We start from the raw sequence: 13,440 nt of genomic DNA, 5'->3' as shown, positions 1-13,440 counted from the left end.
CGGCAGCGGCGGGGACACGTGTCGGCCTGGGAGTGGAGGAGAGAGGCGGCAGCGCTGAGGTGTCGGCGTCCTATTGGACGGGGTGACGGGCGGACATGTCCGGGCGCGGACCGGACGTGTCCGGCGGCGCGCAGGGGAAGAGGCTAGGGTTTGATCTGCGCGAAAATTCGGGGGAGGTCTAGTTTTATAGGTAGAGGGAGCTAGGAGAGTCCAAATGAGGAGCGGTTTTCGGCCACGCGATCGTGATCGAACGACCGAGAGTATGGAGGGGAGTTAGGTGGGCTTTGGGCCACTTTGGAAGGGGTGTTGGGCTGCAACTCAAAGAGGGCTTTTGCGGTTACCCGGTTAACTGTTGGAGTACCAAACGAACTCCAAATGGCACGAAACTTGACAGGCGGTCTACCAGTGCTATACCAAGGCCGCTTGGCAAACCTCGGGCCATTCCAAGAAAGTTTAATACCCGCTCACAACGAGAGACGAAAGGGGAACGCCGGAGGGCATAGGAGTGCCGGATTGCAAAACTGACAACGGGGAAAATGCTCGGATGCATGAGACGAACACGTATGCAATGCAATGCACATGATGACATGATAAAATGCAACACACAAGCAAATTACATGGCAACGACAGCGAATAACTGCAGACACCTGGCGCATCAAACCGGGGCGTTACAGAAGTTCCCCCAACAGAATCGCTCCGCGCGGAGGGCAAAAGTGCTCCTACCCAAGTATCGCCTCGAGGCGGCGGCGCTTCGTTCCAAAAGTCATATCCTTATTTTTTTTTCTAGGTCAAAATGGCATATATACCAGAAGATGGGCACCAGAGGTGGGTTGGGCTGAGCACAACCCACCAGGGCACGCCTGGGAGGCCAGGCGCGCCCTGGTGTCTTGTGCTCACCAGGTGCCCTCCTCCGATAGTTATTTGCTCCAATAATTCTTAAATATTCCAAAATAATTCCCCGTGAAGTTTTAGCTCATTTGGAGATGTGCAGAATAGGTAAATCCGACGTAGCTTTTTCAGGTCCAGGATTCCAGCTGCCGATATTCTCTCTCTTTGTGTAAACCTTGCATATTATGATAGAAAAGGCATTAGAAATACTTCAAAAAGCATTATTATGCATAAAAACATTATAAATAACAGTAGAAAATCATGATGCAAAATGGACGTATCAATATCCAACGCAAATGTAGGGCGAATATGGGGAGGCTCGGGCGGGATCGCGCGCATCCGCCATGTCGGCTTGGTCTGGCCTGGCCCACTCGTGCCCCACAAATATCCCCATCTGGAAACCCTAGACACCATTCAATTAAACTCCACTTCACTCCCCTCTCCGTCCATTCCACTTCCGATCCGATTTGATGGCCGGTGACGGAAGCAGCGGTGGCTCTGGTGGAGAATCCGACAACTCGAGCATCAATGTGGAGGAGGTCGCCCTCCGCATCGCGTTGAGGCGGTCACTGCTCGAGCAAGGCGGCGCTGGCAGCGGTGGATCTTCTACCTCAGCGCGTGTCGCCCATCGATGCAGCGTCGGCGATGTCGCCGTCCGTCTCGCCCGACGTGCAGCTCGGGGCACTCAACTCCCGTCCTTCAGGTACGCCGGCAACCACCACCCTCTACTCCGGAAGTGGTACTTGACCATCGCTGGGTCCCTGTGCCCGCGCCAGTGCCAGCGCGGACGAGGACGCCCGAGTCTGAGGCAGGAGCAGTCCGCTGCGAGCAGTAGCGGGCAAGGGAGAGGGCGGCGGCGGGGAAGGCGCTGATCGCACGTCACGCGCGAGCGTGCCGGTCGATCCCAATGCCACGCTCCTCCTACCGGTCCTCCGTCGCTCTGTCATGACGACGAAGATGAATGTGCGGCGCCTCCGCCGCAAGACTGCCAAGGCGCTATGACTCGCCATCGAGTTGTTGGAGCGCGAGGCAAGCAAGGACGCGGCGGCAAAGGCGAAGGCGGCCCGTCGTGCGAATGAGCAGGACCGCCTGCTCCGCAGGTTGTCGGCCCGAAGCTGCAGTTTGGACTCCGATTTGGCGGGCGGATCCACCTCCGGCTCCAACAACGACGCACCACTGCACGCTAACGCCTACATGGAGGAGGGGCATAGCCGCATCGATGACCTGAAGGGGAAGGGGCCGCCGAGCAAATGGTGATTTCCTCCGCCCTTCCTCCGTTATATTTATATTTTATCTATTTTTGAAGTTGTTTGTAGTATGGATTTGGACTGTCCGCCGTTGAACTCCGATGAACTATACTACTTTTGTCCGGCAATGAAATGTTGATTCGATGAACTACGTTTTGATCGTGTTTTATGTAGCGTTGTATGTGTTGCATGGTTTTGAGATTTCGGACATAGGGGACGCGGGTGTGGAAGCCAATATATGAGACGTGCCCGGTCAGTGTTAGCAGACGCGCCCGGACGCGTCTACGGGCGTTTGAGGAATCGGGTTTGCCAAGTCCGGCTATAGATGCTCTGAGCGGACGACCTCGAGATGATGCTAAGAGAAGGAGGGGTGTTGGGTGGGCCCATATCGTCGGAGTCGCGCGTGACAGACGTTTTAGCTCCCGCAAGCCTCCCTCAGTTTGATGCCGCTTGGGGGATCTGGAACAAATTTAATGACCGGCTAGAAATTATTCAGACATTTCAGTCTAAACATCTCGTGATTGGTTTGGTGCAGGCCACGCCACCGCGGACAGAAGCCCATGCCACTACATCGCGGTGGCACCTCAGCTCCCTTCCACGCGCGATTCCGCGCCGTCCAGCCTCGCAACGTCGCGACTCGCGAGTACAGCCCCGCCGGCATTCCTCTTCTCCCTCCGTCTCCGTGGCTGCGTGTCCGCCGTTTGTTCGTGCACCGCGTATGCCTCGCTGTCCGCCTGCCGTCACCCCCGCCCTCCACATGGCCGCCCCCCATTCGCGTCCGGAAGGAAGCCAGCGGCCGCCTTTGCTCACCCCAAGAAGATTCAGACGCCGTCGTCCGAACAATCTCGAAGCATCAGCTTGTTTTTCTTTCTCGATGCTACATCAGGAGCCGCATCAGCACCGGAGTTTCTTTTTCTCCGTTCAGCCCAGGAACCGGTCGTGCGCATGCATCAGCAATGAGCCGCGAGTAGACCAGACTCGGACATATTTCTCGTTGAGGACTGCGTCTACCCTGGAGGCTGGCTGGACACAGTACTACTACTACTATTCAGGCAGGCACTTCCTTAGTTAATCTTAGATTAGATGATGGCAAGCAGGACTAATCAGGTCTTGGAACTTTGACCCATCATTGGCGCCACAGCAGGCGCTTCCAAACTAAAGGTTATAGCTGCGCCTGCGCTCCGGAGGCCACCCTGGAATTCGGCCTCGGTCGCCCATTTCGGAGCCTGCAGCCGTCTTCTGTTCTCCACATGCCGGCAACTTCTCCCTCTGCTTTTCAGGGTAGAAGAAGAAACCAAAGAAAAATGCATGGTGGCCTGACCACCACCCTTCTGGCCTGCTTTCCGCACGTTTTCTACTCTCTCTCGCACCAATTGGCAGGAGTATGAACCTGTGAGGATAAACCGCCGGACAGGAAATAATCCTCAGAGCTGCAGTGGTAGGATACTAGTCGACCATGATTTTTTCCTCCGAGCCCGAGCTGATCCATCGCGGGCATATACCGCCGGGACCTGTGACTGCGAGGCATTTCAACGTGATAAACTGCAGCCACATCTCATGTTCGAAATGCTATAAAAACTATCCCGATTCCGAAAGCGCCGTCCATGAGCTCGACGGAGAACGGATCCATGTCGATTTCAGGCCCATGACCCCTCATGTACTCATCTTTTCCGTGGCACACCCTATTGGTCCATACCGATGCATGCCATACCTGTACCGCTAGAAATCCCCGAACAAATCCACACCTACAATGCAGTCAACTTCGTAATAGTATCAGTTTTAATCTAGTCCTCAACCATTTCTGTCATGTCCAGACGGCGCTAATCAGTTTTTTTTTCGCATTAAAATATCAGACACGGCATGCCTGTTCCGGCGGCCAGCGTGTAAGCAAGCCTAACCTAAGAGGAAAGCGACATGATCTGGATAAGGGTTATCGCGATTATCACTCTTGTCGACATATACGTTGGACATGCCGAGAGCCTCAAGCTCATTTCGCCTCTTGATGCACCCATCGAGCGATCATCTTCGGAATCTCTTTTATTTTCCCTGCCGAGAGGCCAACATCAGATTAAGATACAACAAAGACATTGATGAAGAAAGGGATGTGTTGTGCAGATAGGCTCGGCCATGAACCGTCTAGAAAGATCTCCCTCTTGGAAGGTCTGTGGTCGCCAAGCAAGCTGCTTACAGAGTTGGTAAGCCAGGGCTTCAATTATTATGAAACAAAACATCATCAGTTTTGTTGCAGCAGTTCCATTATCTAGGAGAGCAGAGGGTCTGGCGAGCATCACATATAATCTGCTAAAGATAAAGAAGCCATGGATAGACGACGAGCGAGCCAGGCAAATATGAAAAGAACCCAAGATTTTTTATTGTGTGTGTGTGTGTGTGTGATCGATGCTGATGTATTCGCATTCTTCGTGTTTGTTCGACGGCGAGGCCTGAGAAGGACACGTACGTGAGATACCTATCCGTTGGTGGCAGTGGTGGCTCGCGGAAGCAAACCGGAATTTTCTTCCTGCGCCATGGTCATGGGGCCTCTCCCACATATAGTACTCACTTTTCTTTGTTCGAAAGGGAAAATTGGGTGGTGGTATCATAGCATCATACTATAACTAATTTGCGAGTGAGAGAGCAAACGATTAGCTCAGCTATCTCCAAATTGTTGGGTTGATTTTTGCTGTCCTTGTTGCTTGTTTGGCCAACTACCCGGCGTCACCATGCTTGCTGCTAACTCAACTATCATTTTTCAATTAAAATACGGAAAGAAAAGGGAGAACGCAACCATCTTATAAGTCAACCCACTTCTTTTAGACCAACTATATGAGGCAACCAAAACGGGTTAACGGAACAGTTTCTTTTTCTTCCTTCGAAAAGCACTAATGAAACAAATATGCAAAAGAAATCCTGGATTTTCTTGTTTCTTTCAGGAGTAGTGGTTGATTAGTGCATCAGTTGGCTATGGTGATGGTGGACTGGTGGTTGATAATGCGGACTTGCGGAGTTGGCGAACAATGTGCAGTCATACATGTTCTTCTCAGCTTATCGCCTGTCAAATCTCCAATTTTGGCGCGTACGTGCGTAGCGAGCGAGGTCCCTGGCTCTTTGACAGGTGCCGCATTCTGAGGGGGAGTGACATGACAATTTTGGCACAAATTTGACATTCGCAACGGGTGGCCAGAGAAAAACAAGAGCCGGACAACAAGTTTGGCAGGGTGAATATACTACTAGTACTATCACCGCTGCTTACAGTTGCAGGCTTGCAGTTGCAGGTCGACAGAGAATGCAAGTATAACTGAATAACGGTATAGTGGGTTGCTGTCGCTGCTGCAGCTGAATTGACCGCTTGCAAGTTGCAAAACTGAAAACAATGGCGTGTAGGAAGAACGAGAAGGAACGACGAAATGTATGGAGGGGCAAACTTGTTTTTTTCTCTTTGTGGTGTCATGCCGGAACATGATCATTCTATCCACATGTACGTCACACATCTATAAAAATCTGTACAATTTTTTACTCCGAGACCGAGTAACCGAGAGACGCTGGGAAAACTTGCGATGACGCCACGCAAGGAAGACGGCACATCACAAAAGGTTGGAGGAGGAAAAGTCCACCGTGCCAGCCCAGGCGTCAACATGAGCCTGAGACCGCCGGCTGCGACGGCTTCGTCTGCCGCGACGACGCGCTGCTCTCGCCGCCGGCGAGCCCCATCTCTATGTCCCTGGCCGCGTCCTCCTCCTGAGGCGCCGGGGGCGGCGATGCGCCGCCACACCCGAGAAGCCGCCGCAGACCGCACGCTTGCGCTTGCGACGGAGTTGGCGCTGATTGAGGCGTCGTTGTGGCGGGAGTCTGCTGCTGCTGCTGCTGCGGCTGCGCGCGGCCGGTGCTGACGTCGTCCTGGGAGCCGAAGAAGAGCACGTTGGTGGGGAAGTTGGGCGACTCCTGGTCGGCCTCCGGCGCCTGGACCGGCGCGGGCGGTAGGGGCGGCGCGTCGACGGCCGGGCAGCGGCAGAGCGGGCAGGTGGAGTGCGACTTGAGCCACATGTCGACGCAGTCCACGTGGAAGCCGTGGCCGCACCGGGGCAGCACGCGCGCCGTCTCCCCGGCGGCGAGCTCGGTGATGCACACCGCGCAGTCCATGGCCTCCCCCTTGGCCACCTCCCTGCGGGGCAGCGACGCCATGGACGCGTCGTCCAGGCCCCCGTCGTAGAACCAGGGGGCGACGCCGTCCCCCGCTCCGGCCCTCCCGTCCCCGCCGCAGAACAAGTAGCGCAGGTGCGCCATCACGCCGCTCCCCGGCGGCGGCGGCGCCCCTCCCCGTGACCTCTTGGCGCAGAGGAATATGTAGAAGCAGAGCACGAAGGAGAGGAAGATGGCCATCACGGCCGCCAGCATGGTGGCCGCCGCCGCGGCCGTCGTCGCAGTCACCGCCATGAGAAACCACCGCCCTCCGCGCTTCCTCTCCCAAGAGCAAGAATCGCTTCGCCCTGGTGCAAGCTTGTAGGCAGCGCGTATCTCCTCTCCTCGGTACCTGCTCCTCGTCCTCGCAAGCTTCTAGGCAGCGCGTGCGTGCGTGGAGGGAGTCAGTATATATTCAGGCGCTCTCTGGCTCGCGCTGGAGGTGGGAATGGGATTAACGTAATGGAGTGCGCGCTGCTACTTATACGGGGGCGCGGTGGCGGAGAGGATAAGAGGGAGGGAGGAGGAGGAGGAGAAGAAAACGGGTGTGGGGGCTTGGCGCCGAGGGTTTGGAGCAGAAGGTGAGCGAACGGACGAACTGTGGAGGGAAAGTGAGGATGGCGACGGTTTTGAAAAATGTTGACGCGAGCAGAGCAGCCATGACCCGGGTGGGTTCGTTCGTTGGACGGACCTCCCCGCCACGGCCATCCCCGTCGACCAATCTCCCGCGATGGCGTCGCCGGTGTCCCGGCCCGCGCGCCGCTGCACGGTTGCACCAACGATGCAACCACAACACACCACGTCGGTAAACCCCTGAAATCGACCGGTCGACGCACACGCGGCCCCGTACGTGGCGCCAGTTAAAATAAAAAGCAGAGCCAGCCACTCACTGACTGACTGACACACTGCCCCCGGTGAACTGACACGATTCTGTACTCATTCCGTTATTATATTACTACTACTAGAGTTCCTTTTGAAACTACTACTGTACCAGAGTTCTAGTGTTCACCCTGGCTGGATCCTGATTTTTTTTTCCACGAACCCTGGTCTGGTTTGCTGCAGGACACACCGCCAGATCGGGGGACACATTTGGACGGACCCAACTGCCAGGGCCAGGAAACGTGGGCCTTATGCCGGCAGCGCGTGTCACACGCCGCCCCCGGCCGGTCCCGGCCGTATAGATAGCTTGACGTGGATACGTCGATCGATATGCTTGAAGCAAGCAACGGGGATGGAGCGGGCAGCAGGCAAGCCAAGGTGCCCCGCCCCGGAATCCATCCATCCATGGCAACGGGTGGACCACAATTCGTTGGTTCGTTCGGTATAGCGGTTTGTTGCCCTTGCCCCCCGCCCCCTGCCCGCTGTCCCTTTCCCCTTCCGGTATTTGTCCCGGGGGATCGAATTCAATTCGAACCCGACCGGCTGAACGAAGGAATGAGTCCGGTCCGTGTGGCTGTGGCATCGGCTCGGCGCTTCCTGGAAGCGACTGGAGGGGGCACGGACGGACGGCGGCTTGGTTGAGTGTGGCTCAATCCTAAGTTAAGCAAGCCGCCTTATCTTACTTGGCTGGGAATTCCGGGAAAGTTGACCGGCATATCTAAGTACCAAGCCATCTCCATTAATTAGCTTAGTTCGGATGGTTACTCGTTGGTCACATAAACGCCCGTCGGGACGTACTCCCGCCTCCGATGGGTGCAACCGATCGAACGCCACATGCATGTTCCTACAACACTAATAAGACTTCAACTGATTTGATTACTAATATCCTCGCGGAAAAAGACATGAATCGATCGAATAAACTCTCCAGATAAACCAAACTTGTGCAAGTCGTCGCTGACCCGTTGGGTTCGCTGTATCGGCAGCCCGCTAGCAGCCGACTCGCCGTCGGGGTCAGGGGCGGCAGCGCGCACGCGGTTAGCCGGTTCGGCGTAGGGGGACGTGGCCGGCTGGCCGGCGACCATATCCGGCGCCCGGGCTTTGGCAGCGACGGCTCGGAAGGGTGGACGGACGGACGCGCGCAGGGAGCGGGGGAGGACTATGACGTCTGCGCTGGAGTGCGGGGTCTCCGGCCCCGTGCGCTGCCGCCTGCTGATGATACCCATGATGATTCCGCCGTTGTTAAATAATCTGCTTGGTGTCTCCCTGGCTTTTGAATCATGTCGGCTAAAACCCCGGGGGAAAGTGCGGCACGCACGCGTCCATCATGCGGGACGCCGCGCGGGCGGGCGCGCGCTGATGCTCCTCCGTGGATCGCTGCTGCGTTTGACCGGCCGGCTGACGGCCTCAAAGCGGCTTTGTCATTCCCCGTTTCTCGACAGAAAGGGCGCCTTTTCTCCCGTCAAGAAAACTAATTAAAAGAAAAGAAAAAGAGCTGGTGCCTTTCTTTCATCCGGTAGTTTTGTGGTTCAGACAAGAAAAGAATAACACTGCTAGGGCACCGAGCTTCTGAAATTCCGAGCATTCAGACCGGGTGCTCGCGTGATTTCGTGCAACTTGGCTGCCGTTTCTTTTGCTGATTTGCACTGCAATTATCCGATCGCGCAGCACGCTGTCTGCGAGACTTGCCTTTTTCTCTTTTCTCTGCTGCAGCCGATCGTCGTCACGAGCCGATAAACGGTTGCAGTTTTGAATCCAACATGGTACTAGTAGTACATCATACATGGGTTCGGCACTTCCCCGCCAAAAAAAAGTTCGGCACCGTGGGGGGTCCTTCCAGTCCTCGGGCGGCCGACATGGCGGCACAGCGGCTGGCTCAGAAGCCCCGAACCGAGGTTCGCCAGGAAGATTTTGTTGCATACTCCTCAATCCACACGACACTGACCTGAAGGCTCTGGCCAAATTCGCAAAAAAAAAAAGGGCTCTGGCCAATAAGATGGAGCATACAGGTGTTAGGGCGAAATTAACCACACGCAAACGTGTCTCCGGTCGACCACCATGCATGGGGATGGGATATTTGTGAGTCATCGGCTAGGAGGGGAGACGATGCGGTACGCATCGGCACGGGCCATTCGATATTCGGCTGCAGACGGAACAACGGAACAGCGGACGATCACGACGGCTGCAAGGGCATATGAACGGGCGATAAAAGGGGATGCTTCACTTATGCCGATCGATCACTCTTCCGTCGCCCTATCAAGGATGATACGATTCTCCATCGACAGATGAGCGTACAATAAGAACGAACAGTGTGCTCCGGCGCACTCGTACGCTTTCAATATAGACGGAAAGCCTACTAAAACCGCGAAAATGCATAGGGGCACACAAGTGCGGGGGCATTCACCTACGGAAATGCATGCAGTCATCCATCTGCACCGTGATCCGGATTTTAAAAAGTAAATTGTTGAAAAATAGATCGAAATTCTTAACAGTCTGAATACGAAACAATATACGTGTTTATTTTGTATAAATACTTCTATGGGCCCTACTTGTACACGTGTCTACCTGTGCGTATCCTAGATCCCCCGTTCTGTTGCAAAACTTATTCCACGAGTTCCGACAATTGTTCATCTTCTTCTTCCTTCATCCCTGCCTTGCTCTTATGTTGTGTTTTAGTTATGTTTTTTCCTCTTCTTTTATCTCCGTTGCCCATCTGTCCAATTATTTCCTTTACGTGATCTTTCACGCCCGAACGAGTCGCGGCGAGTCACATATGTCGACTGTCGGCATCTGCGTGGGTAAAAAGCTCTCCAGAATGGCCCAGCCGGCCCTCGAATCCTCCTTTGTCCTAACGTGGTCGGACGGCGTAATCCGCGTCAGCGCTAGGATGGAAGGGGTGCGGGGTTCCGGGCGCGTCGGGGGAGACAGTTGCTCGCCCATGTCCGCACCTCCCTGTGACGCCACCGCCGCCTCCCTCTCTCGTTGTCGGCGTCGCTGCATCTTCCCGGCAACGTTCTCTGCCTTGCAAGACGGAGCCAAAGGAAGGGACGCCGACGGATGAGGCGGGCTGCTTCCGGTGCGGCGGTCGGGTATGGACTAGATGACATCTACGACAGTGGATCGGGACCGATGGTGAGGATGGGAAGTAAGGGTGGCGGACGGCGAGGGCTCGAGCATGGGAAAGGTTGAAGGGCGGCGGGAGGCACTGCGTCTCCACCGCGCGGTCGGGGATGGGCTGGACGACATCTACGGCGGTGGATCGGGACCGGTGGTGAGGACGGGAAGTAAGGGGGGCGGGCGGCAAGGGCTCGGGCGCGGGAAAGGTTGGAGGGCGGCGGAAAGAGAAGGAACGATTTGATAGTTTTGGTGTAATTTGCGGCGGGGTCGGTTTGTCCGCCTCACATTTAAACTGGATATGAGGGGTGCCACGGGAGCTGTTGGATTTGAGATCCAATGGCCGAGGTGGCACGGGAGCACCTAAGCACCAGATATTTTCCAAGAAAGCCCTCATAGAATCTGAAAAATGCGCGCAAGTACAGCAGCTACAGCAGCTTCTCATACACCGTTGGATCTAAGATCCGATGGCCCAAAAGCCCGTATCATGGAAGCATCTAAACTCCCGTATCACAGGATACTCTCCCCCTCTGTGGCACGCTCTCAAAAGACAAATACACCAGTGCACAAATCCACCAAAAGTCCTCGTGTGTCTCTGCGGTGCACTGTTCCTTTTGCAAGGCGCGGCCACGGCTGGCTGAACTTTTAAATAGTGCGAAAATACAAGTACAGCACAAATGATCAGATGGCCGAGTTGGTCTAAGGCGCCAGATTAAGGCTCTGGTCCGAAAGGGCGTGGGTTCAAATCCCACTCTGGTCAATATCTTTTTTAATCTAACTTCTTTTTTCATAACACAATTTCTGGCACGATACTCTGCCTGGACAGAGACCGCAGTATTTCTTCTCTGCTCAATCCCTTCTCTCCGCCAGGCCATCTTCCGTTGCCTACAAAGAAGTTCAACACAGTACTGTACAAAGGAACATGCACACACGCACGTCTCGAAAATTTAGCAAAACTAGCTGGCCTCGCCTTCCTCCCCAACCAAACACGCACGTTCAACATAGTACTGTACAAAGGGACACTAGAGATTTATCATAGTAGATGGCCTGGAACAATGTGAAGCCTTTCTTATTCCCACTTGATCATTGGAACGACAATCAAAATATGGGTGATATAGTAAAGAAGGTACCGCACAGTCCACAAGTCTGGAGATATTTCTGAACCGTGGGAGTGGGTTCAGTAAATTAGCTGAATCTGCTAATGCTCCTGATGTTGTAGATGGTACGGAGCCTGCCTACCTGATGAATAAATTGTAATTTTTTTCTTCAGAATCATCGGTTAGTTCGGTGCCATCTGTTTCATTTATCTTAGGTTTTCATCATGTTAGTATCTCATCTATGCTGGCATTCTGCGAATGCCGGTTTGTGGCAGTCTCCACGCAAAATCTCACACTAGTCAGAATCATGACGAGCAGCTTGCGTTTCTTCAATCATGGCAGTTAAGAACCTTGTGGCTCATGGTAATCAGGGCAACAATGCAATTAGTGGGTGATCAAGGGATGGTTCAAGCTCGACTACCTCGACATCTCGTCCTGGACCACGATGCGCTCCATCAAGGACCGGTGGCTCAACATGTCGGCCGCCAATATGCCGAACCGGAAGGCGATTGCCTCCCTCACTATGCTAACATGCTAGACCATATGGTGTGAGAGAAATGCAGGGGTGTTTCGTCACAAGTCGACGCTTCCGTCCATCTTGCCTTCAAACATATAGAGTGAGGCCAACCTTTGGGTAACCACGGGCGCAAAGCACTTGGGTCAAATCATGCCGGGAGAGTAGCGGCATTGTAATCTTTCTTTCCGCTTTTCATTGTAAAAGCAACTCTAAACCCCTTCTTAATTAATGGATGAGGCAAATCTTTTGCCCCCGTTTTAAAAAAAAGCTCACAGTTATTTTTTATTGCATGAAACGAGCGCACAATTTCCATTTCAATGACCAGAGACCAAAAAAACTTAAATATAACATGAGAAAACTGATAAAAGATTGACATAGAGTTTGTACCATGTGTGCAGACTGGTGGTTCTGAAAGCAAGATGTGCAGAAGTTCAACAACTATTAAACCAGGGAAGCAACCAATTAACATCAAACGTGCAGTTATTTTTTGGGATAAATCACCCAGTTATATATAAGTAGGCAGATGAGAGGCAAAAGTAGAATGAGCAAACTGATTGCCTTTCATGTTAATACTGTTTCTTTCCTCAACTTCAAATTAACCATATCTATACTAATTTACACAATAACTAACATGCATTGAGAAAAAATATAGTGAGATTGCCAAGTTGGAAGTCACCGTCTCGCTGATCCTGAGCCTTTCATGTTAACATCATGAGCTACCCTTCTGGTTCACAGTTTTTGCTCGACACCTTGCCAGATCTAGTTGTGTGAAGTTTATCATCATTTGCATTACCTGCAAGGTGCACAGACACAATGGCGGAGCTTCATGGGGGCAAAGGGGGCCATTGTCCCCCCTACTCTAGATGTTCTCTTATATGTTCTACCTAATTAATTTTGTTCCTAGGACCAACTCAATTTGCAGGATGTCTGTTTAACATGTTCATGTACAATCGTTCTGAATGAAATTGCAAATTAACCGACATTTTCTTTATTGCCGCAGGCATTAAGATGCCAGCAGTAGCTGCCCTTGCTTTTGTTGTTTTCACCAGAGTCTCTTGAATGTGATGGGAATTACACAGTGCCCAACAGCTACCAGAAGAGCTTGGAGGAGTTGTCTGCAGGGCTACCCAACGCGGTGTCCTCCTCCCCAGATTTGTTTGGCCGAAAGGTTCTCTGTTCCTGGGGGAGGAGGGTATATGGCTTGGGGTATTGTCAGCCTGGTATAGATGCATCTACATGCAGGGCATGTCTCAATGAAGCCTTCCAGGATGCACGGGTCGTATGCCCATCAAGGAAGAGGGTGTACATGTACTACGAACTTTGTACCCGAGCATTCACTGACCAGGACATTCTATCTCACTCGACCCGGAACAAAGCTGCCATTAAGGTCAATGGTTCTAAGGTGCCTACCAGTGCAGCAATGTATTCAACAAGGTTGTCAATGGATTGTTCATATATTTGGGGAAGATGGTAGCAGATTCCCCTCACAGGTTTGCCACGGGGCAGAAACACTTAACCGGAGATG

The 13,440-nt window shown here is 53.3% G+C and overlaps 1 protein-coding gene and 1 non-coding gene across 2 annotated transcripts; one reads left to right on the top strand and one right to left on the bottom strand.

Annotated features, from left to right (window-relative positions):
* Nucleotides 1–5,544: 5,544 nt before the first annotated feature.
* On the bottom strand, nucleotides 5,545–6,891 carry LOC119362971 (E3 ubiquitin-protein ligase EL5-like). The gene has a single exon (XM_037628259.1). It carries the CDS (start codon nucleotides 6,564–6,566, stop codon nucleotides 5,763–5,765), a length of 804 nt encoding a protein of 267 aa, XP_037484156.1. The 5' UTR covers nucleotides 6,567–6,891; the 3' UTR covers nucleotides 5,545–5,762.
* A 4,089-nt stretch (nucleotides 6,892–10,980) lies between these two features.
* Nucleotides 10,981–11,061, top strand: TRNAL-AAG. Its single transcript has one exon. It is a non-coding gene; the product is annotated as a tRNA-Leu (tRNA).
* Nucleotides 11,062–13,440: the final 2,379 nt, after the last annotated feature.

The sequence above is a fragment of the Triticum dicoccoides genome, chromosome 2B, assembly GCF_002162155.2.
Source record: "Triticum dicoccoides isolate Atlit2015 ecotype Zavitan chromosome 2B, WEW_v2.0, whole genome shotgun sequence".
Classification (NCBI taxonomy): domain Eukaryota; kingdom Viridiplantae; phylum Streptophyta; class Magnoliopsida; order Poales; family Poaceae; genus Triticum; species Triticum dicoccoides.
The sequence above is the reverse complement of the archived record's forward strand: the minus strand, read 5'-3'. Positions and strand labels throughout refer to the sequence as shown.

Excerpts from the sequence above, each read along its gene's own strand:
- LOC119362971 (XM_037628259.1), bottom strand. The coding sequence starts at position 6,566 with ATGGCGGTGACTGCGACGACGGCCGCGGCGGCGGCCACCATGCTGGCG.